Below are 24848 nucleotides of genomic sequence, written 5' to 3'. Positions count from 1 at the left end.
CTCCCCACCTCACCCTGCTCTCCACCTCACCCCAGCACACAGCCAGCTGGCAGCCACCTCACACACAGCAGCAGCAGCCTGAGTTCCACAGAAAGACTTTACTGCTTCCCCTGGCCCTCCCTCCCCAGTCTGGGGGCTACCACAACACTTCCCCTTCCCCAACCCTGCTGACCTGGTGGGGCCTTCGGCTTCCCCTTGCACAGGGTCCTGGAGGCAGCCCCAGGCCTATACCTCAAACCCACAGAGAGCCTTTTTCTTCAGGGTCTGGGGAACAGCTGGGTTCCTTGAGTTCAATTCAGATCTGATCAAGCCGGGATTCGGGGGACAAGCTCCCCTCCTCTGAAAAGTAGCCAGGATTCCAGTTTGGTGAGAGGGAATGTGGGGCAGAGCCAGAGTGGACACGGACGGATGCCCGGAAAACAGCCTGTCTCTACTCTGCAGTCAAATGTCTCCTGGGAGAGGCCTGGGCCTGGCAGTGCCTTCCTTTTAGTCCTCCCTCTGGCGGCATGCAGACCCCTGCTGCGGGGGGCGCTGCAAAAGAGGGAACGTCTGCTCCTGCAGGGCTGTGAGTGGGGCACCTCCTTGATGGTGAGTGGTGAGCCTTCACTGTGTATCAGTTTCCTGTCACTACTGCAACAAGTGACCACAAACTCAGTGGCTTAAAACAACACAAATTTATTCTCTTACAGTTCTGGCAGTCAGAATTCTAAACTCTGTCTCACTGGGCTGAAGTCAAGGTGTCAGCAGGACTGGTTCCTTCTGGAAGTTCTGAGGGGAGAACCCATTTCCCTGCCTTTTCTAGCTTCTGGAGGCCGCCTGCATTCCTTGGCTTGTGACCCCTTCCTCGCATTACTCCAACCTCTTGTTTCTGTCACCTTATCTCCTACCTCCTCTCTGACCTCCTGCTTTCCTCTTATAAGGATCCCTGTGATTACATCAGGCCCACCTGGATAATGCAGAATAGTCACCTTGTCTAAAGATCCTTAACTTATTTACAACTGCAAGTTCCTTTTTGCCATATAAGGGACCATTTACAGGTTCCTGGGAACAGAACGTGGACATCTTGGGGGGCCACTACTCAGCCTACTACAACTAGGCTGCAGAACTGCTACAGCCGCCTGGTGTTGCAGTGATTGAGAGGAAAAGGATTGGGGATTTTCTGCTTTGGGTTCAGCAGGGTCCTTTCTAACTTTGTATTTCTTTTTTTTTTTTTTTTAAATTTTATTTATTTATTTTTTCCCCCAAAGCCCCAGCAGATAGTTGTAGGTCATAGCTGCACATCCTTCTAGTTGTTGTATGTGGGACGCGGCCTCAGCATGGCCGGAGAAGCAGTGCGGTGGTGCACTCCCGGGAACGAACCCGGGCCGCCAGCAGCGGAGCGCGCGCACCCAACCGCTAAGCCACGGGGCCTGCCCCTAACTTTGTATTTCTAAAGTCTGGGCTTCACCAACCCTCTCCTTCCACCCAGAGAAACTCTCTGCAATGTCTCCTTGAGAGTCAGGTGACAGGTCTAAGTGCTGATGAGAGGTGCAGGGCCAGCCGAGAAGCCCCCTAGGCCACAGGGGGCCGGCCCTAAGCCCACACCTGCTGGCTACAACAAGCCCATGGCCAGGAAGGAACATGGAGAAGGGGCTGGGGCCCGCCGAGGGTGCCAGGGGCCGTGGGACGAGTGAGGCCTGCCAGGAGAGCGCACATCGGCCAGAGCTGAGGCGTGGCTGCAGTGCTGCTGGAGCCAGAAGCAGCAGCTGGGGGCGGTGGTCCCGGCCCACAGAGGTGACGGAGAGCATGGCTGGGAGCAGCTCTGAGGTCAGTGAGAGAGCATCCCTGCCCCACAGCATCTGGGGGCGCAGGTGAGGGCCTCACCAGACAAGTGTTGCTCCCATGTTCCAGGTATCGGGCTTCTGCTTTGTAACGAGAGTGGTGGGGCAGGGGTGGGGCAGTGGCAGAGCGGGAAGTCAGGGAGCCTCTCTTGCTACCTCTTCTCCATGTTCTGCATCTGCAGGCTGAGGGAGGTGAAGCTGGCCAGGAGGTCGGTCACCTCATCCACCTAGAGGACCAAATGGAAGCTCTGTTACAGGGCCTGGCCCCCGGGTCTCCTTCCCAATACCACCAGCATGGAGGGCAGGCATTGCCTCTCCTCCCAGGATACGTGGTGGCTTCACTGTGACTATGGAACAGCTGTCCAAGGGTTAATCCTTTTTTTTTTTTAATTTTTTTATTTTTTTCCCCAAAGCCCCAGTAGATAGTTGTATGTCATAGCTGCACATCCTTCTAGTTGCTGTATGTGGGACGCGGCCTCAGCATGGCCAGAGAAGCGGTGCACCGGTGGGTGCCCGGGATCCGAACCCGGGCTACCAGCAGCGGAGCACACGCACTTAACCACTAAGCCACGGGGCCTGCCCACCAAGGGTTAATCCTTGACACTAGCTGGTCTCAGACTGCCCCAGAGAGAAGATCCACGAGCAGCTTCAAAGGAAGTGGCCGGAGGCTTTGAGGTCCACAGTGGGCTGCAGCCCCACAGCCACAGCCTCTTTCTCCTACGAGTGTCTGGCTGCATCAGGGCAGGGATGGACTGGCCCTGAGGCTCCTGCCGGGCCCTGGGTGTAGACCAACCACTCACCTGCTCTTTGGTGCTAGTCATCTGGAGGCGGGTGCAGAGGTCGTCCAGCCGTTCCCGCTGCTCGTGCCGCCCCAGGCGCTCCAGGTACTCCCTCAGCATCTGGATGATCTGAAACGAGAGTGGCGGCTGAGCTGCTGGAAGGCACACAGAGGCCTGATGCTGCTGCCAAGGGGTCAGTGTGAGGCGACTCAGGAGCCCCGCCAGGCGCTGGAGGCAGGCGTGTCTGTGGTGAGGGCAGCACTTGTCCAGGGCTTGCTCGGTGCCACGGGCTCGGCAGGAGAGGGGCACTCACCTGCTTCACCTCCAGCCGCACGGCCTCCAGGCACTGGGAGTGGCCTTCCTGCAGGATGTTCAGCTTCGACTTGGCCAGGTGCAGGGGCGTGCGGCCAGCTCGGTCCAGGGCATCCACACGGGCCCCTGCGGGAGCAGGCGGAGGTGAGCACGCTGAGACAAGGGTGAGAGAGGAAGGAGAAGGGGAAGGCCCACATACCTCCTCTTAGCAGTGTGGTGATGACAGGGACGTGGTTGGTGCAGGCCGCTGAGGAAGAAGAACAGGGACTTGAGAGGCCAGGACCACCAGGCTTGGCCCTGTGTGCCCGATGGAGGGAGCAGGACTGTGTCTCCAGTGTGCCTGCACCAGGTCATGCCTCCTGAGAAGGCATCACCATGGTGGCTACTGGGCAGGACTCAGCAATCAAGTCCAACTTCCCCCAGGACAGCTGGGGAAACTGAGGCTTGGAGATGGGACTGCCTCACCATGAGCCATGGTGTGAGCCAGCCACAGGGCAGGAATGGCTGCAGGTCTCACCTGCCCTAGCAGAGCTGCTGCTGAGCCAGTTTAGGTTGCTAACTCAGCTCTGCTCAGGGCACAGCCAACTAGTGATGGATGGGGAGGTCCCTGGGACACAGACTGGGGGAGTGCGGCCCTGGGGGCTCAGGCTCTCCAGCAAAGGGGCCTGTGTGTGCTGCAGAGAAGGTGTCTTGGCAGCTTTTCAGGCACTTACCCAGGTGCAGCGGCGTGTTCCCCAGCCCATCTCGCTGGTTGGGATCAGCCCCGTGGTCCAGGAGCAGCTGCACTGGAAACAGGAAAATCCAAGAGGAGCTGTCAGAGGCTTCTATAGACTGGACCCTAACCCCATCCCTAACCTAGCTAAAGAAGCTCCCTCAAAGTGTGGAACACTGTGGGCCGGCCCTGTGGCTTAGCGGTTAAGTGCGCGCGCTCCACTACTGGCAGCCCGGGTTCGGATCCCGGGCGCGCACCGACGCACCGCTTCTCCGGCCATGCTGAGGCCGCGTCCCACATACAGCAACTAGAAGGATGTGCAACTATGACATACAACTATCTACTGGGGCTTTGGGGAAAAAATAAATAAATAAAAAATTTAAAAAAAACAAAGTGTGGAACACTGAAAGCAAACACGGTTCCCTATGTTGTTTCATTCATTCATTCAGTCAGTCACAGGGTTCACAGGCAGGACTCTGAGGACCAGGAACTGAAGATTCCAGGAGGGCCTCTGGCCTATGCAAGTGTTACGGGACTGAGATTTCAAGGGTTAAAGAAACTTCTTCCAACAGCAATGGCTGCTAGCAGGGCTCTCAAGGGCATTTTCTGCTCCTTCCACAGCCAAGCGCCCCAGTGGGAATTAGACCAATAGATGATGCTGAGCACCCTGTCCTTGAGAGTGTCTAGGCCACCTAAGGGTGGGCTGTGGTATCACCAGGGCTCATCAATTACCCAGATGGACGTGCTGGCAGACTAACTCATACAGGGAGACCAGGCTGAGCCTCACACCATATATAGAAACTAATGCGAGGGACCACAGACCTAAATGTGAAAGCTGAAACAGTCAGGCTTGTAGAATAAAACAGGAGAATACCTTCATGATGCTGGGATAGGCAAAGATTTCTTAAATAAGTCACAAAAATACTAACATAAAAAAGAAAAGATTAATAAATTGGATTTATTAAAATTAAGAACTTGTGTTCATCAGAAGACACTATTCAGAGAACAAAAAGCCAAGCGCAGGAAAGGTAAGTCATTTATGTTTAATAAATTATTTGTGTCCAGAATATATAAAGAATTTCTACAAATTAATAAGAAAAAGATAGGCAACTTGTTAAAAAAATGGACAAAAGACTTGAACAAATACTTCACAAAACAGGATATAAAAATGGCCAATGAATACTCGAAGATGTGCTCAACATTATTGGCCATCAGAGAAATGCAAATTAAACCACAATGAGGGCCGGCCCTGTGGCTTGGTGGTTAAGTGCGCGCGCTGCGATGCTGGCGGCCCGGGTTCGGATCCCGGATGCGCATCGAGGCACCACTTCTCTGTCCATCCTGAGGCCGCGTCCCACATACAGCAACTAGAAGGATGTGCAGCTATGGCATACAACTATCTACTGGGGCTTTGGGGGCAAAAAATAAAATAAATAAAATCTTAAAAAAAAAACAAACCACAATGAGATACCACTAAAGTTAAAAAGAGACAATACCAAGCATTGGCAAGGACGTGGGAAAATGTGGAGCTCTCTTCCACTGCTGGCGGGAGTGCATGTGGTACAACCACCTCGGGATAAAGTTTGGTATCTACTAAAGCTGAATGTACGTGTACCCTAGGGACCCAACGATTCCACTTGTGGGTTTATATCTAACACAGACAAGTGCTTATATCCACCAAGTCACATGTGTAAGAACGTTCACAGCGTTTTATTCACAATAGCCCAAACCTAGAAACAACCAAGCAGTCCGTCTATAGTAGACTGGGTGAACTGTGGTACATCAGTAAGAAAAAACAAACTACTGAGACACACAGCATTCAGGGATGAATCTCAAGGATATAATTTTCAGTAAAAGATGCCAAGATACAAAAGAGTGCATACTCTCTGCTTCCATTTCCATGAAATTCAAAAACAGGCGAAACTAATCGATGCTGAACAAGGTCCACATGGGGGTAAGGACTGGGAGGGGCATGAGGCAGGCTGCTGCAGTGCTGAAAATATTCTATAGCTTGATCTGGGTGGTGGTTACACCAGTGTATACACACAGAAAGTTCACTGTTTATAAGTTGTACCGCACCCAAAAACTCCTCAAAAACAAAAGGGCCGTCCCACTGCTGCCCTTGGCGCTGAGTAAGTGTGGCCTGAATGTCTTGAAGGTCTGGCCCCAACCTCGCAGTCCATCACGTTCTTTCAGGTTTGCCCCTTCCCCAGGCTGGTGGTGCCAGCTCCACAGGCGAAGGGAGTGAGGGGGACGGGCAACATCTTGCTGGGTCTTCCTTACACCCAGCACCCCGAGCTGTGCAGACAGCAGATGATCCCCCAGCACCTCTCCAGGGATGCTCCCTCCTCCCTCCCCAGGACTCACCAATCTGGTCGTTGCCATTGCAGGACGCAAAGTGTAGAGCTGTGCGACCCTTGTCATCAGCTGCGCAGGGATCTGTGCCGTCTTCCAGCAGCTGCTGCACTGACGCCAGCAAGACAGGGAGGCAGGGGAGAGAGCGGCAGTGTGAGTTAAGCTGCAGTCGCAGCAGGTGGAGACAGATGCTCACACGCCCCTCCAGGCAAGGCATCTGTAATGCGTGGGAGAGCTGGTCCCTCTTGGATGCTGGCCCCACAGGGACTGCCATGACAGGGACTTGGTTTCCTGAGGGCTCATCTGAGGGCCGTGGATTCTGGGTGCTCAAACTATGTGTCTAGGGATAGAATGTCACAGAAGGATCTTGACCCTCAGGGCCAGGAATTCTGGGATCACAGAAATCCCCAGCATAGACTTTGGCCCTGTCCCTCAACTTGAAATTGGATACATATCCATTCCAGCTGGACACAGCTGCCCAAGCTGTGGGCCGACGCTTACTCTGCTCCCAGGAGGCAGCCCTTTCTAGTGGACAGAGCCCGAGTTCTGGAGCCACACAGACCAAGTCCTAGGCAAGGCTAAGCAAAAAAGGAAGGAGTGCATTCACAACAGCATGGGGTAGTGGAAAGAGCTGGGCTGGGAGCAGGAACGCCTGGATTTGGGCCCCAATTCACCAGCAAATGGGGATAATCTCTGCCCTTCCAATCTCCAGAGCTGCTCTGACGAGAATAATGGACATGAAACTCCTTCTCTGAAAAGTAGGGAGCCATTATAAAATGTGAGGCATTATGTATTACATGTACACATCCACCTGAAATGTAGAAATTGCTGCCAACCGTCATTTTAGAGCAGGCAACATTTTAGTCTCTTTCCCTTGGCAAACCTCTCAAGGACTTGAGTCCTTCCAGACAAAGCCCAGATGTCTCCTCCTCCACAAATCTTTCCTGGCTCCTCAAGCCGAGGTAGACACTCCCTCTCCTGCATCTCCTCAGTGGCCTGTTCACCCTGCTACTCTACTATTAACGGGCTGTGCTATTTTAGAGTAATTGCATCTGTACGCTGAGCACCAGCCAGGCGTCAGACACCTGACTGCTAAGTGCCCGACCAGCCAGCAAGGTATCACGTCCATTTCACAAACCAGGCAACTGCAGCCCAGAGAGATGATGTGAGGCGCCCAAGCTCCGTTCACCCGGCTCACAGGAGGCAAAGCTGGGACATAAACCCAGGTTCCTCTGGCTCCGGAGCTTACACCTCTCCAATTAAACACACACTTCAGTTTTTCGGGGGTTTTTGGTTTGGAAGTGGTATCACTTTATATTCTTCTTCTCCAACTGTATTGTAGCTTTCTGTTTTATCTTAACACTTTGGATCAAGATATTATTGTCCTGCTCAGAGAATGTTGCTGGCTGACTGAATCAATGAACAGAGGTGGCAGGAAAAGGTTTATGAGAGCAGAGTTCTGAGAAGTAAGAGCTCCAGGTTAGCTCAGCATTCATCAGTACATTCACCGAAAGATAGCCAGTATCAAAGAGAGAAAACCAAGCTAAAACAGCCTGTTCTATCTTGTGATTTGTGCAGTTATAGTCTTTTTGGAATGCACTTTAGCCACATCTATCAGAAGCCATCAAAATACATATACCCTTTGATGTAACAATCCCATACCTGGGAAATGGTCTTAAAAATGAAAAACCAATGTGCAGATATATGACTGACTAAATAACTCTTGCTTTGTGCCTTTGAAGGCCTAGTGTGCATCATTAAAAGTTGCGGTTATACACATGATTTCACTCATATGTGGAATATAAACCAATACAGAGACAGAGAGGACTGTATGGTGGTTACCAGGGGCAAGGGGGTTGGGGGTTAGGCACAAGGGGTGAAGGGAGGCATGTATATGGTGACTGACAAACAATAATGTACAACCAAAATTTCACAATATTATAAGCTATTAAGACATTAATTAAAAAAAAAAAAAGTTGCAGTTATAGGGGCCGGTCTGGTGGCGTAGCGGTTAAGTTCAGGCGCTCTGGTTCCACAGCCAGGGGTTCACAGGCTCAGATCCCGGGCGCAGACCAACGCACCGCTTGTCAGGCCATGCTGTGGCAGAGTCCCATGTAAAGTGGAGGAAGATGGGCACAGATGTTAGCCCAGGGCCAATCTTCCTCAGCAAAAAGAGGAGGATTGGCAATGGATGTTAGCTCAGGGCTGATTTTCCTCACACACACACAAAAAAGTTGCAGTTATAATTGGGGAATGGAATTATAAGGTGTTTTTTGATTTTTACTTTAAAAGCTTTAAAAAAATCGTACAGCCGTATATTCATTCTATAAATATAGAAAAATAATGATGCTTCCATTTTGAAAAAACAGTTACAAAGACTATGAAAAATGTTTATGATACCCAAAAAATTATGTGGGCTACAAGACTGTGTATACAGCAGTTTGCAAGCCTATAATGAAAATTCTTCTGCAAAAGAAAAAGGACTGGAAAGATATTCACCAAAATATTAATAGAAATTAGTTCTTTTGCTGATATTATGGATGTTTTTCTTGTATATTTCTCTAATTTCCAAAACATTTTAAACGTGTATATTATTTTCATATTTAAAATATGTGAATTCATAGAGAAGGACTTACGATTTAACAATAGCGGGGTATAAATTTTATGTTCACTATAATTGCTAAACTATAGAAAAAACAGATAAACACACAGAGAAAGAAAACAAAGTCCTAACCACAAAAGAAAAGGCGTGAAGAGGCTGATCCCGCAGCCAATCTCACCATCAGAGGCCTGCAAGAGCCCGGTAAATCTAAGAGCCATTCAGATGTGAAGATGAGTGTGTTAGAGGCTCTGAATGGAAAACTACAGCATTTCTATCAAAATAATAAAACCACCAGGTGAACACCTGATTCAAGATGAACTAGACTTTCTGTGGAAGGGAAGTATAATTAAAATATTCTCTGGCCACATACCAGAAATATTAAAAAGAGAACACTTATCATTTTTCCTTGAAAAGCTATCTAGGTTGCTGTCCAAAATATTCCAAAATGTTAAAGTTCATGGAAAAGAGACCAAAGTGAAAAGAGCTGAAAAGCCCTCTGCTTTCCAGGCCTGCTCATGGCTGCTGTGTCAGGGAGAAGGGAAGCATTTCAAGGCCCACGGTGCAATAGCCCAGCTCCCTGAGGTAAATGACCTCCTCTCTACGCTGGCTGTACCCGAGCTCTCCTATCCCATGCTCGCATTTTATCTGTTGACCATAGCATCCTGCCACCAACAGAATGATGTCCACTTGAGGTGGGCAAAATAAGGGCTCCCAAAGATGCCACGCCGTGATCCCCAGAGTTTGCAGATCTGTTACCTTACACAGCCAAAGGGACTTTGCAGATGTGATTAAGGTTAAGGACCTTGACATGGGAAGATTATCCTGGATTATTCAGGCCCAATCTAATCACAGGAGTCCTTAAACTCAGAGAACCTTTCCCTGCTGTGGGAACCAGAGAGATGGCAGTGTGCAGACTCAGTCCACTGGAGCCAAGGAACGTGGGCGGCCTCTAGAAGCCGGAAAAAGCAGGGAAACAGATTCTCCCCTAGAGCCTCCAGAAAGAACTATGGCCCTGCTGACACCTTGACTTCAGCCTGGTGAGACCTGTGTTGAACTTTTTTTTTTTTGAGGAAGACTGGCTCTGAGCTAACATCTGTTGCCAATCTTCCTCCTTTTTTTTCTTCCTTTTTTTCCCCCAAATCCCCAGTAGATAGTTGCATGTCACAGTTGTAGATCCTTTTAGTTGCTCTACGTGGGATGCTGCCTCAGCATGGCTTGATGAGCGGTACGTGGGTCCGTGCCCAGGATCCGGACCGGTGAACCTTGGGCCACCGAAGTGGAGTGCGCGAACTTAACCACTGTGCCACTGGGCCAGCCCCATGTGTTGAACTTCTTTTATTTTTTGTGAGGAAGATCGGCCCTGAGCTAACATCTGCCAATCCTCCTCTTTTTGCTGAGGAAGACTGGCCCTGAGCTAACATCCATGCCCATCTTCCTCTACTTTATATGGGACGCCACCACAGCATGGCTTGACAAGCGGTGCATCGGTGCGCGCCCGGGGTCCCAACCGGCAAACCCCAGGCCGCCGAAGCAGAGCGCACGCACTTAACCGCTTGCGCCACCAGGTTGGCCCCGTGTGTTGAACTTCTGACCTACAGAATTGTATGATAAATTTGTGTGGTTTTATACCACTTGTTTGTGGTAATTTGTCACAGCGGCCATAGAAAACGAATACACCACTTTTCCCTGATTCACAGAATTAAGTCAGTGGATAAAATTAAAAGTACTGGCAAGCCATGCTGTGGCGGCGTCCCATATAAAGTGGAGGAAGATGGGCACGATGTTAGCCCACAGCCAGTCTTCCTCAGCAAAAAAAGAGGAGGATTGGCAGATGTTAGCACAGGGGTGATCTCCTCACACACACAAAAAAATTAAAAGTATTTTCCTATAACTCGTCCTTGTACCTTTGATGCTGCTACTGCCCTGCCAGCTAGTGAACGCTGGAGAGCAACAACAAACCAGAGTGGTGCCTGCCAGGGGCCCCTCCCGTGCCTTTCAGGTGATCTGTCAACTAAACAAGTTTGAGGACCACTGACACAAGCACCACAAAGTCTCAGGGAGCAGTGAAAGGTGGTGGCTCTGGGCAGGTGGTGGCTCTCCTGGCAGTTAAAGTTGAGTGTTCACTCCCATTAACCAGAAGTCCCAAAAAGGTTCTATTCTGCTGCTGGGGGCCAGGAATACAAAAGCAGGCATGGTCCCCACCCTCAGGGAGCCCAGAGGGAGATCAACAGTATGACATGAGGAAGTTCTTGGTGACAGGGAAGCATGGGAATTGTGAGCATCTAAGCCAGACTTATCTTCCACAAGGTGACTGCAGTTATACAGTAAGTACAATGAGCCCGGTCCAAGGGGGGAGCTGGCAGACTGAATTCAAGCACTATCTTCCCAGGTGTACCAGTGCCTTCCCTAACCAGCCCATGGAACTAGACCTGCTCTGCACACTCACCTGTTTCCACATCGTTGGCGTTGGCCGAGTCCCTCAGCCTCTTTAGAGCTGTGAAAAGAGTGCGAGAGTGCCAGTTAAAAAAAAACACAACAACGGCCATGATGAAGCAGAAAGTGGACAGCTTCCTAGTTAACTCACCCTTCAGCCAGAATAGCATCTAAAGGGAAAGAAAGGTGGCAGGTTACAAGAGACACGACCCTGGGAACAAGGAGAAAATTGAAACGTGGCCCAGCTAGTGCAAAAGCCACATTCTGCAGCAAATCTTCCAAGGCCTTTGGAGCCAGATCTTGGGCTCTGGCACTTGTAGCAACTGGGTGACCTTGAGCAAGTTAGTTAACCCACCTGGGCCTCAGGTCTATCATCTGCAAAACAAGGCTGAGTTCTGTCCTGACAGCCCTGAGTTACAGCAAAGACAAAACGAGATGTTTACCTGGACGCTGTCTGTGAGCAGGTCACTTAGATAACCCTATATTCTCCTTCAAAAGAGGCCACTCCCCAATGACTTACTTAAACGTGCTAATTCCTAAGCAGAAATTTTTTTCTCCTACAATGACACTACCTCTATATTAGACGCTAATAGAAAGCAATGCCTTTGTCATCAGAGAAATGAACAGAAATTGTAACTCAGATACATAACAATTCCTTACAGTCATATAGCACTTAATGATTTATACAGCACTTTCAAATTCTCATTTAATCTTCATAACTCGACTAAGATATAGGTGGAATCACAGTCCTGGAAGGGACCCCAGAAGTCCTCACTCTTTAGTTTCCACGTCATCCACAAAATGTAAAAGACAATATAGCAGACACACCCGAGCAGGAGTTTGAGTCTGCAGACCCAGGGTTCTACCACCAGCACAGCTACTTTCTAGCTACGTAACTTGGAGCAAGGCAATTTCTCTGAGCCTCAGCTTCCTCTTCAGTAAAATGGGAACAGTACCTGCACCTCAACGAGTTATGGTCAGGACTAGAAACGATTAGACATCACCCAACAGGGTTTGGCACAAAACAAAGGCAGAATAATAGCTACACATTCATTACCTTACTTAACTCTTGCAACATCCCTGTAAAGTAGGTATTGCACCCATTTTACAGATGAGAAAACTAAGGCTGAAAGGTCCTATAGTTTGCCTAAGGCCTAAACGAGGTAGAAGAGTCCAATCCAGGTCTGTGCATTTAAACAAGCTGGTAGGACCCGGCTACAGGCTCTGGCCTCCTCTCTCTGATAAAAGAATTCTCCATGACTCCATTTTCTTATCTACTAATGAACACTGGAGTCAGGAAAAGTTTCTGTTCAGGAATTACCACGTGTGAAAAGCCTAGGGTGACTGGCTCTGAGCAGGAAGACGTTTTTTCACACTCACGGTCTTAGCAGCTATAATAATTATCACTGCTGAAAGGAGACTCAGGGGCCACTGTGGCCCGAAGCTCAGACGTCCGAGGAACCCCGACTGGGGGCCTGGGGGCGGGTTCCGGGCCCAGGGCCCGCCCGCCTCCCGCCGCGCCGCTCACCGTGCGCCTCCTTGCCGGTGGGCCCGAGCCTGCGGTGGGGCCTGGCGGCGCGCCTCAGCCGGCCGGCGGGGATCTTACAGCGCAGCTCATCGCGGGGCTCCGCGTCCTGCTGCCACAGGACGTGGAGGTAGCGCAGCGGGGACTGGGCCCCGCCAGACGCCCGGCCCGGCAGGCCCGCGCCGCCGCCCAGCGCAGCCCCGAAGTCGGCGAAGGAGAAGAGGCCCTCGGGGCCGGTCAGCGGCTCCGGCGCCACCGCACACTCGCCATCTGAGCTCGAGCGGCCCGAGCGCGGCTCGTCGTCCGCGCCCCCGGCGGCGGCTGCCATGGCAACGGCCCCTCGCCGGCCTGGCCGCCGGAGCCTCGTTCCCGACCGACCGACGGACCCGCTTCCCTCCGTCCTAAGCCTCTCTGTCAGCGGGCGAGCGGGCGGGCCCGGCCTGCAACCACGGCAACCGAGCGGGGGGCGGGCTCGGGCCGCGAGCTGGAGCGTTCCGGGCCAATGAAAACCCTTCCAGCCTAAACCCCGCCCCCTACTGCCCACCGGGCATGGTACGAGCAATAGAATTGGTTTCCGGCAGCGTGACTGACGGACACAAGAACCAATCACAAATTGGAGATGCCCACGCCCTCGCCGTACGTATCCACCGGAGCCAATAAAACAGCTGAGTTTAAGACACTCTTCTTTTTCCGTTTTCCCCGTCGGATCATGGGAACGATAACGGGCAGATGCCTTAGCCAATCACGTTAAGATGATCTGCCGCCAATCACAAAGGAGAGTGAAGAAGCCCAACTCAAGGGATAGAGAGATCTAGATATGTTTTAAATCGATGGACGTAAAAAAAAGAACTTCCCACAAATGCGTAGTGTAAGTAGGAAAGTGAGACTATGTTAAAATTTAGGGCTATCACCGAACTGTGGAGTAATAGCTTCTGAATGCGATAGATCCCTTTAGTTCTCTCGGTAACCCCGGCGTTGATCACTGATTTACAGAGAATTATAATTCAATATAATTACGCCAGAGCGACGCTTCAGTCGGAGCCAGGGAACTCTCGGTGCTAGGTCCTGGACACAGGATCCGACTCGGTGTCCTCTGAGATGCACACGGTCCGATGGGAGAAGTCAGAGCCGGAAACAGGGAAGTCGCAAACCTTGAACGATGAGCTTAGCAAACCCTCACGGGTGCACTGTTTCTAAGAATTTCCACAACCCTGTGCCCCACAAATACTTCTATAAGGTAGGAAAGGAGGATCATCCCCATTTTATAGATGAGCTGAAACCAGAGAAATAAGGGACTTTTCATAGATGCCTAGCTCTCTTGCGAGGAGGGCTTGTGTCCAGGCAAGAGTTCTTCCCTCTCATTCAAGCCACTTAAAGTGTAATCTCATGACCAAATTGGGTTTATCCTAGAAATGCAAGGCTAGTTTAACATTGGAAAATCTATTAATGCCATTCATCATGTTAATAAATTCAGGGAGAAAAGTCATGTGATTGTCTCAGCACTAGCAATAAATGTCAACATCTACTTATGATAAAAGTGTTTTCAGGGGCCTGCCTGGTGGCACAAGCGGTTAAGTGGGCGCGCTCCGCTGCGGCGGTCCGGGGTTCGCCGGTTGGGACCCCGGGCGCGCACCTACGCACCGCTTGTCAAGCCATGCTGTGGCGGCGTCCCATATAAAGTGGAGGAAGATGGGCACGGATGTTAGCCCAGCGCCAGTCTTCCTCAGCAAAAAAAGAAGAGGATTGGCAGATGTTAGCTCAGGGCAGATCTTCCTCACACACATACAAAAAAAGTAATCTTTCTCTGACAGTTGAAAAGCACTTTCAGATTTTGCAGTGCTCTCAGCACACCATTGTGAGGTTGATCATTGTTAATGTGTGGAGAAAAATGCTGTCTATCTGAACTCTCCTCCACTGCCCCATCTTCAGTAAGGACATATGCCAGCTCTGCTTGTAGCCAGAAGGAAACAGAGGAAAGAAATAAACATTGAACATGTATCATTTACCAAGTGCTTGCTTGATATATACATTATACCACTTAGTTCTCCCTCACAAGAGCCTTAGCAGGTAGATATTATTATACCCACTTTGCAGATCAGGAAATTGAGGTCCTGAGATGTTATATGAACTGTCCAAGGGTACAGAGCTAGAAAGTTGAAGAACTGGGATTTGAACCCAGAAAAGTCCTCTCTTTCCATCACACTGCCTTCTTTAATGAAGTCTGCTGGAAACCTGGCTCTGGAGAGTTTAAGTGGTGTCTAGGTATTTTTACCTCCCTCCTGCTGAATGTACCCCAAAATAACTTTATTATTCATTCCTCCTTTTTCCGTGTAATAGCCTCCAAAGTAGTCTTTCTCTCTCCAGTCTCTCTTTGCAGAATTCAAGGTGCACATGCTGCCTAAACCACAATTCTCTTCAGGTCTCTAGGATCTGCCTGCCCATTGAGTTCAGGCTAAAGTCCAAACCCTGTATCTTAGCAGTCAAGACCGTTATCTTCCTCCTACCAGTAGGTCTGGTCTTCAAGCCATCTGGTCTACTAAGATGTTTGCATTGTCACAAATCTTTTAATTTGAACAGGATCCCTAAATTTCTAGAAGTGGTTGTTACTTCTAATTTGAAGTCTAAATTACATAGCCCAATCCTCTGTGTGTTTCAAGAACCACTTGTTATTCTGGATTAGAAGAATAGGATGTTGCCTGTAGACCCAGTTAGCCTCAGCCTCACGGTTTTCGACTGGAACTTGGGTCTATGAAGTTGTAGTCCCCCGTAATGCCTGGCTCAGCAACGGGCACCAGCACCCTGTAGCTATTTGACTGACTGGCTGACTGATTGAAGGAATGAATGAATGAGTAAAGATAGCATAGCCCAGTGGTTAAGACTATCAACTTTGGAGCCATAAATATGTGGGGCTATGGCTTTGAGCAAGTGACTTTACCTTTCCAAGCCTCAGTTTCCTCGTCTATAAAATGGAGGTAATGGTAGTGCCTATATCATGTGATTATCATAGGACTAAACGATACAATGTGAGTAAAGCACCTAGTACAGAGCTTGGCGCAGAGTTAGTGCTCAAAAAATGGTAGCTATTGTCGTTATTATTATAAATAAGGGTAGGATGCAGGCTAAGGCCCATGCAAATCCTACACAGCGGTGGGCACATCACACTGGCTTGAACTTGACCTAAGGGTATGAATGCAAGCATTCATATACAAGTCATTTATATTTGGTCAATCGGCAAATAAAACATGAAGCAGTTTGTGGGAGACAAAGAAAGTACCTATAATGTTTGCCTTGTGGGAATCCAGGGGCTTGTGTTCTAAGTCTGGTTCAGCCCAAACTCACCTCCTGATTTTGGGGTAAGTGTTTCCCTTCTTTGGGCCTCAGTCTTCCCATCAGAAGGTATTGTTCTAGGTCAGTTATTGACACTGGCTCAGGCCCAATTCAGCAGGTTGGCTTTCCTTTCATTCTTTCCCTCCCCCTGTTGGCCTTCACAGTATTTTAGAGCAATTTGAACTGGTTGCCAACATTTAAAAATTGAGAGCTTTCACATAATGTTTTATTTCCAGATTCTGTTAAAAATGAGAAGATATGGCAATACAGGACCAGCTCTCCCACATGGCAACAGCTGGCTGGGTCTGCATGGCAACTGTCCCCTTTTGATGGGACATGGTGTTCTGGTTTGCCACAGTCCCCACCACTCTCTGTTACCTCCACATTGAGGCCCAAAGGCAGTTACCGTTTTTCATCACACTTGTGCTGTTGTTTTTCTTAAGTACAGTTAATAGGAAATTAAAATATTTCTTGTCTTTAAAACGTGGAATAATGAAAACTAGTGCAGAGGAAAATTATCTAGTGTCTGAAAACATGACAAAGTGATTATGTGGCTTTTTATTATCATGCTAGAGAATTTCTAATAAAACCTACATAAAGGACAGCTAACTCTCTGGAGAAACTTAACAATCGATTAGGACCCAGTGAGGTTTTACAACTCTGTCAAGTTAGAGGTTAACTTGTAGGAAACTGATAAGGTGCAATAATTTTTGTGTGTCCAATGGAGAGATAACCCCAACAGTTACGGTTTTATTACTCTGTAGAGCATGAAACAGGTTTGGATCTAACTCAGCCATCATATTTTAGCTTTCCTTTGCCCATTAACTATCCTCAAATTCTTTCCAAACCAGCTTTGTCATACTGTTGGTTCCTTCATTAACGACTAAAGAAGCTCACTCTTTATTAGTGTGAGAATTGTTTTTAATCTCTTAAGGGTATTAATCTTTTGTCTATCATCTTAAGTTTCCAAAATTTTCTTGGTTAGTTGTTTGTTGTTAATTTTACTTATAATTTTAAAATCAATTTTATTAAGGTGTAAATTACATGCAGTAAAAGTCCCACTTTTTAAGTGTACAAGGCCAATGATTTTTGACAAAGGTATACACTCATGTGCCCACCACCCCTATCAAGATATAGAACATGACAATTATATTTTTAACAATTTGAGAATTGATCTTTTAGACTACAGAGAGAGGGCCCTGTGTTTTCAGAAAAAGAAGTGAATATTTATTTGTAGGTAAGAACAATAGTCTTCAATGTCTGTGGTGAAAGAAGGGATACAACCTAACATGAGGTCAGGAAACAGTCTGCTACTTCACTGTCTTTTTCTATCTAGTGGAATCCTGTACCTGATGATTCCTAAGGACACTTCTAGTTCTGATTTGTAAAGACTCGGCTACTGCTCTCTTGGGGCCCACAGACCACTGCAGTAAGGGGGTGGGCAGGGGCTTGTGAAATCATGCTCAGAAGAATGAAACAAACAGGACAGTAAGCAAACTACAAACAAACTACAGGTTCTTGGGAAGTGGAGCCTGAAACGAACCCAGCTGAAGAGCCCAGGCAGACTGTGAAATATAACTAATGGCTTTTCTGGGTCAGAGAATTTTCTGCCTCAAATCCCAGGCAAAGGAAGATCAAGAGAAACAGGGCAGCTTTTCAGCTGCTAAATCGTCTCAGCAACTCTCCCAGGTAAAATTATTCCAGGAGCTTTGGTCTGCCCACAGTTTCCTTCCCTTTGAAGTAGTGCTTCCATTAACAAGAGAGCCTTGCAAAATCAAACACGCAGTGCTCAGACATTTCATAGTCTGTAATGGGGTTCCAGCTGCTTTCGGGTCGAAGTTGCATTTCTAAGCAGACTTAATGTGCTGCCAAGCAATGGCCTAAGTTTGAATTCAAATGCAATTCTACAAATATGGACTGAGAATTGGAGGCAGGAAGGGTGAGGAAGCCGTTACACTACTAATGAGATGATGGTGCCTTGGACAATAACGATGGAGACAAGGTGGTGAGAATGGAGAGTCTGGGAATATTTTGAAGGTAGAGCCAACAAAGTGCAGCTGCACTGAACATGTGGTGTGAGGAAGAGTCAAGTCAGGGGTGGTTCTGAGGGCTTTGGCCTGAGCGACCGAAAGAATGAAGTTGCCGTTAACTAAGATGGGAAAAACCGTGAGAAGAGCAAGGTTGAGGCAGAAAATCGGAAGCTCAGTTTGGACATGTTAAGTTTGAGGTGCCCATTAGACATCCGGGTACTCACATGGGCCACTGAGCCCAACTCAGGAGTGCGGTCTGGGATGGAGATATAAATGTGGGGAGTCAACAGCATATGGATGATATTTAAACCTACTGGACTGGATAAGACACCCAGGGAGTGATGGCAGATAGAGGAGACCAAGCCCAGGGAGAAGGGGCAGTCCACTATTTAGTGACTGAAGAGAGGAAGAGGACTTAAGAAAGGAGGGTGAGGGCCGGCCCCATGGCTTAGCGGTTAAGTGCGCGCACTCCGCTACTGGCGGGCCAGGTTTGGAGCCCAGGCGCATACCACGCACTGCTTCTCCGGCCATGCTGAGGCTGCGTCCAACATACAGCAACTAAAAGGATGTGCAACTATGACATACAACTATCTACTGGGGCTTTGGGGAGAAAAAGGGGAAAAAAAATGGAGGAAGATTGGCAATAGATGTCAGCTGAGGGCCAGTCTTCCTCACACACACACAAAAAAACCAACAAAGGAGGGTGAGAAAGAGTAGCCAGTGAGGAACGTTCTCTCAGAGCCTTTACTAATCTCTAAGTTAGAGCACACATTCTGGAAGAGGTAGAAAGTCATGAATAAATAAATAAAATATATATTAGATGGTTGTAATCAAAGAATCCAAGTTTCTGGTGACTGAAGCTTACATGAAGAACAAAGAACAGAAAATTACAAAACCAGAACTAGGTAGGAAAGAGAATATTTATTTAGAACAAGGAATCACAACACAAATTGTGGGAGAAATCATGCAATCACAAATTGCAATTTGTCATTTTAAAAAGCTGACAAATAATACAAACATCACAAAATCCAGAAAAGAAACATATTTGTTAATTTTCTTAAACACCTCCATAAGACGTTTTCTATTTTAGGCTGAAAAAAGCAACAGGAAAAGCATGAAAAGCAACAGGATATATTGGAGTGTATGAGGAAACCATTTGGTTTAAAACTAATTCGGGGGCCGGCCCCGTGGCTTAGCAGTTGAGTGCGCGTGCTCCGCTGCTGGCGGCCCGGGTTCGGATCCCAGGCGCACACCGACGCACCGCTTCTCCGGCCATGCTGAGGCCGCGTCCCACATGCAGCAACTAGAAGGATGTGCAGGTATGACATACAACTATCTACTGGGGCTTTGGGGGGGAAAATATAAACAAATAAAATCTTTAAAAAAAAAAACAAAACTAATTCGGCCTGACCTTGTTTTTCCAAAAGGGCCTGTCATGGCCTCTTGAGCATGCATTGTACATCTACTTTAATCATTTACAATGTCCCAAAGACAAGAATGATGCCCTTAAAGATAGGGATGTATCTTCCCCCATATCATTTCCTTAAGGATAAGCATCTCTTCCTAGAAACAAGAATTACCGACCTGCTGTGCTCACCTTGTGACCACTGACCTGCTGTGCCAGCAAAGCAATCTTGTGACTATTGTAAAAGGGACGTTCCTATCATATGTGATGTGTGCTCTTTGTTCCAAGACGGTATATAACCACTCTGTTCACCCCACTTTTGCGTCCTTCCGTGCTTGGGGAAGGCAGGCCCTGGGCTACAGTCCTCAAACCCGGCTCACAATAAACTCACCCCAATTTTGATTTATAGATTGATTATGGATTATTTGTGTTGGCAGGCTGACTATGCTTTGGTCGCCTCTTTATATGACCACAATTTCGTATCATAATGAGAATGGAAAGATAATTTAGTCTATCCTCTAGCATGTTCCATCAAAATTTTTTATTAATAATTTAGAAAAACTTCTTCCAGTTTTACAATTCCTTTTTAGTAATGTCATGAACATTTTGAGAATTGTTGTCAAAGTTGGGGACAACCTGTATGAAATTTTTGTCCTATATAACTATAAAATTTCAAGCTTTCTAGTACCCTGATTAACCTTAAATACTCCTTTCATTGAGGACACTCACTGATCACAGGGGATGGCAGGTACAGCTTACACTAGGAAGGCCAGTGATAACAACTATACGTGGAACAGTATCACATAAACATATTCTACTAAACTCAAATGTTCCCAACTGGATTTCCTCTAGCTGGATCCCAAACGCCATTAAACTCAAGGGGCAGTATGACAGGGGAAATCGGAGTAGAGAGTGGTTTTAAGCGACTGCAGTAAAAATATTACTTTTGCAAAGTTTACAAAAACATAAGACCACGCAAGCACATAGCTGGGGGCCCTCCTTGAGCCATGGAAGAACCCCGGGGAATCGAGAGGCCCTAAAGTTTAAGCTTTAGTTCCATGACGGTCTCACCTCTTGGTGATAGTGCAAAGAATGAAGGCAAAGTAAAACGCGGCACAGGGAGCTGGGGCGGGAAGTTGCAACTCGAAACATGTAGGATGCTCTGAGTCGCCGGCATCAGAGTAAACAGCTGAAGGAGGTGACGGAGCCAGCCTTGCGGACATCTGGGAGGTCTGCATTCTACAATCTAGACCAGGTGAGGCGGAGTGTGCCTCGCTTCGGAAAGCTGGGAAGGCTGTGTGACAAGAGGATGCGGGCGATGAGGCCTACAGAGGGAGAGACACAGCCTGGTCACACAGCAAATCAGTGGCTGTGACTAGAATCCAGATTTCCACTGGGTGTTGTGGATGGGCAGATGGCTAAACGAAGGCCCTTGACTCACATACCAGTTTCTGTTGGTTTGTTTTATAACCCTGTCCCTAACTCGAGGACTTCCAGGACTCGAACCCACGCTACCGCCGGATTCGGAACACGACCCACAGCCTGAGCGCTCCGTGCTTTACCCGTGGGTCGCAGGGCCTCACACCACAGCTGGCCTCATCTTTGCCTGCTCCAACCTTCAAGTCCAAAGTCGGAAGCGCCTTTTCTCAATGCCCTCTCACTGCACGGGACCAAGTCTCAACTTTTACACCCAGGAAGTTTAGTCTTTTGAGGGCAGAAAGTTTGAAGACATTTCTCGCCGCAGGCAAACCGCTTACACCTAAATCCAATATCAGGCCCCCACGTCCGAATTTCCCTTCACGCGAGAAGTCGGCCGAGGAAGTTGTCAGCCATCTTTTGTGTGGCATGACTTCTGGCTTCTCTTACTTTGCCCATCCTCTATTACGGCGAACCATGTCATGTCCTTATTTCCGACTTTACGCAAGTACTATAGGGCCACGATCCTTGTAAATTCTCTGTTTGAAGAAGGAAGGAAAATTTAGGTGTTTGTTTTTTTCCGCCCTTCCTAACGTGGCTGTCTCAGCTCGCCGGCGGCCCGGAAGGGCTTCCGGTTTCCCGGCAGGCCCGAGCGGGCCTGAACTTCCGGCCTCGCCGCGCGGGGCGGGACGGTCTTTTCGCTCTCTCCCGCGGTGTTCGTGAGCGCTGCAGCCATGTCTTACCCCGCTGATGATTACGAGTCCGAGGTAACCCGGCCTTAAGCGTGTGCTGGGCTCCGCGACGGGGGCAGGCCTCTCTGGATGCTGGGCCCCGCGGGCAGGCGGTGTCCGGGCGTCTCCGGGAGCCCCGCGGGCCGACCGGCTCCGGCCCGCCTCCCTGCCTGCGCGGCCCCCGTGCTGCTGCCACAGCTCCTGGCTCCTCGTTAGCCCTGTCTCTACCCGCCCACTTCGCAGGGCCGGTCCCTTCGTCCTCTCCTTTCCCAAGACCGGGCACGGAGGCTGGTTATGGGGTTCTGTGTTTCTGTAACTGAGCTCTTCTCATGGTCTGCGCTCGGTCTTGAATCCCGCTGATTCCCACGGTCTCTCGTGCTTTGCCTTATTGCGTTCCTAACGTTGTGTTGTCATTGTTTTCGCTTTGCTCCCATGCGAGGTCCTCAAAGGCAGGGACTGTGTCTCATCTACTTTTGTATCCTTAGTATCCTGCGTGGCCCGTAGGCCCTAGAACGAGCATTTTGGATTCACGAATTGGTGACTGTTCTTGTTTTTGTCTCTTTTCGTTGACAGGCTGCTTATGATCCGTATGCTTACCCGGGCGACTATGATATGCACACAGGTGAGACTACAGGTTGGTCTGGCTAGCTAGGTACGGCAGCCTAGGGGTTGGCACCTTTATTAACGTTTTGCAACAGCTCTAACGCACGCCTGTTTAAAACTGCTTCTTGATGGTCCAGGTTTGGCATCAGTTATTAGCTTTCAGCAGGAGGGTGGTATAGAATCTCATAAACCAGGCCCTTTTCATGGTCCACTTCCAAGTCTCAGAAGGGAGGAATCGCTATCCTGGCTGTGGTTTCTTTGTTTAAACTATTAGCCGAAGAAGAAAATCTTGTTGTGAAAAATTAATGATTCAAACCAAGTCCAAATGGAAGGTTTTTTTTTTTTTAAATAATTTTGTTTATTTTTCCCCCAAAGCCCCAGTAGATAGTTGTATGTCATAGCTGCACATCCTTCTAGTTGCTGTATGTGGGACGCGGCCTCAGCATGGCCAGACAAGCGGTGCGATGGTGCGCGCCCGGGATCCGAACCCGGGCCGCCAGCAGCAGAGCTCGCGCACTTAACCACTAAGCCACGGGGCCGGCCCCAGATGGAAGGTTTTTGACATTTCCTGAAATGTCCTAGTGAGTTGGCTTGACTTAGCACTTAGTAAGTGCCATGCCTTGTCCCGGTACTTTGCGTGAAGTATTTAATTTAGTCCTTACAAAAGTTTTATAAAGTACGTAAATTAGTGTGATGTCCGTTTTAGAGATGAGAAAACTGAGCACAGAGAAGTTTAGTAACTTGCATCGTGCCATAGAGGTAGAAAACGGCAATCATTCATTCATTCAAAAAATATTAAGTACCTACTAACTCCCCCTTACTACAGTCTTCCTCTCTCCTCCAACACACATGTTAACTGTTCTAGGTTCTGAGGGTGCACCTGGGTACAAGACAGACAAGCTTCTTGCCCTCATAGACTTTAGATTCTAGTGGGGAAACAGATAATAAGTAAATAAATAACTAAGTAGTGGTTAATGTTCTGAAGAAACAAAGTGATGGGATTGAGAGTGACCTGGGAGGATTGTATCCCTTGAGTGTTTAAAAGGGAATTATATCGATTTTATAGAGTTTGGTTTGGGGGATGGGATTGTCCTTTTGTTATGTCATATATATGGGTTTGAAAGCACTTTCGTAAAGTGTTGATTATATCCAACCTCTAGGAGATCCAAAGCAGGATTTAGCCTACGAACGGCAGTATGAACAGCAAACCTACCAGGTGATCCCCGAAGTGATCAAAAACTTCATCCAGTATTTCCACAAGACCGTCTCGGATTTGATTGACCAGAAGGTGTATGAGCTGCAGGCCAGCCGTGTCTCCAGTGATGTCATTGACCAGAAGGTGTATGAGATCCAGGACATCTATGAAAACAGGTACTGGCTGCTGGCTGAAATGACCTCTTTCTGAGTGGCTTGGTGATGCTGCCCCTAAAAAGGGGTGATGGTTAATCATTTTTCTGTAAAGAGAGTGTCCAAGGGGTTTCTGTGATTCCTTGGGGCTAGGGACATGTTATTTTGTTGGTCTGTGTATCCCCATAACTTGTACAAGGCCTAAAATAATGTCAGTGTCAATCATTATAATAGCAATTAGTGTGTATAATCAGTATATATCAGGCAGTGTTCAGCATGCTTTTCCTGTATTTACTTATTTACCTGTACCCCAAGAAGTAGGTACAGTAGTCCACCCTCATCCACGGTTTCATTTTTTTGTGGTTTCAGTTACCCACAGTCAATCGCGGTCCGAGAATATTAAATGGAAAAATTCCAGAAATAAATGCTTCATAAGTTTTAAATTGCGGGCCATTCTGAGGAGCTTGATGAAATCTCATGCTGTCCCTCCTGCGACATGAATCGTCCCTTTGTCCAGCATATCCATATTGTATATGCTGCCCGCCTGTTAATTACTTAGTAGCTTCCTCAGTTGTCAGATCCACTGTCATAGTATTATAACACTTGTATTCAAGTAACCTTTGTTTTACTTAATAATGGCCCCAAAGTGCAAGAGTAGTGATGCTGACAATTCAGATATGCCAAAGAAGCCGTAAAGGGCTTCCTTTAAGTGAAAACGTGACAGTTTCTTGACTTAAGAAAGAGCACGTATACTGAAGTTGCTAAAATCTGCAGTGACTTTTATTACAGTATATTATTATAGTTGTTCTATTTTATTATTGTTGTCATTAGTCTCTTACTGTGCCTAATTTATAAATCAAACTTTATCATAGGTATGTATGTATAGGAAAAAAAGTAACATACATAGAGTTGGTACTGTCTACAGTTTCAGGCATCCACTGGGGGTCTTGGAACATATCCCCCTGCAGATAAGGAGCGCCTACTATACTATCGTTCCCCTGATTTTACAGATGAGGAAACAATGCACAGAAAGGATAAGTCATATAGCTAGTTAAGTGGATGTGCTGAGTTTTGAACCTGCACAGTCTGAGACCAGAGCCTAGTTTCTAAACTGTCCTGTACAACTTCTCAGTGCGTAACAGGGTGAGCCAAGCTTTGAGTGATTTCTTCTGGTTTTGAGGGGACTGCCCTCGTGCAGCGGGCATCAGAGGCGAGACAGTCAGTCAGGGTTGAGATAGTCAGGAAAGACATCACCAAGGAAGTAGAATTTAAGCAGTTCCTGTAAGGATGGGTGGATAAGGTGAATAGCCAAAGGCCTGTTGGATCAGTGAGTTCCTGTTGACCCATCCCTGACCTGTGTTTCCTTCATCCCCTGGGTCTTTCTGGTTAGAAGTGTACAGACCAGCGCTGTCCAATAGAAATATAATGCTAGCCTGATGTAATTAAAGTTT

General features: G+C 48.1%; 2 protein-coding genes and 1 long non-coding RNA gene across 4 annotated transcripts in view; 1 reads left to right on the top strand and 2 right to left on the bottom strand.

Moving 5' to 3' along the window:
- Positions 1-659: 659 nt before the first annotated feature.
- Positions 660-12946, bottom strand: ANKRD54 (ankyrin repeat domain 54). Of its 2 annotated transcripts, none has more exons than XM_087448932.1 (8): positions 12542-12946; positions 11027-11074; positions 5991-6089; positions 3625-3696; positions 3111-3158; positions 2913-3037; positions 2621-2728; positions 660-2047 (listed from the first exon to the last, which is right to left on the bottom strand). In XM_087448932.1, exons 1-8 carry the CDS (start codon positions 12864-12866, stop codon positions 1973-1975), a joined length of 900 nt encoding a protein of 299 aa, XP_087305058.1. In that variant the 5' UTR covers positions 12867-12946; the 3' UTR covers positions 660-1972. The 2 variants fall into 2 exon arrangements, with proteins under 2 accessions (XP_087305058.1, XP_087305059.1); XM_087448933.1 differs by having other exon boundaries at positions 5991-6084; positions 12542-12689.
- A 5851-nt stretch (positions 12947-18797) lies between these two features.
- Positions 18798-21395, bottom strand: LOC147913731 (uncharacterized). The gene is made up of 2 exons (XR_015556357.1): positions 20746-21395; positions 18798-20625 (listed from the first exon to the last, which is right to left on the bottom strand). It is a non-coding gene; the product is annotated as an uncharacterized LOC147913731 (long non-coding RNA).
- The window catches only part of EIF3L (eukaryotic translation initiation factor 3 subunit L), a 26175-nt gene continuing 22662 nt past the window's right edge, over positions 21336-24848 (top strand). Inside the window, exons 1-3 of the mRNA XM_004437840.3 lie at positions 21336-21483; positions 22021-22069; positions 23211-23421. Coding sequence (XP_004437897.1) covers positions 21451-21483; positions 22021-22069; positions 23211-23421 — 293 coding nt within the window. The 5' untranslated portion in view covers positions 21336-21450. The remainder of the gene's footprint in view (positions 21484-22020; positions 22070-23210; positions 23422-24848) is intronic.

The sequence above is a fragment of the Ceratotherium simum genome, chromosome 25 (assembly GCF_057802395.1).
Source record: "Ceratotherium simum simum isolate JZ-2026a chromosome 25, ASM5780239v1, whole genome shotgun sequence".
Classification (NCBI taxonomy): domain Eukaryota; kingdom Metazoa; phylum Chordata; class Mammalia; order Perissodactyla; family Rhinocerotidae; genus Ceratotherium; species Ceratotherium simum.
Note: the sequence above shows the minus strand (reverse complement) of the source record. Positions and strands in the feature narration are given on the sequence as shown.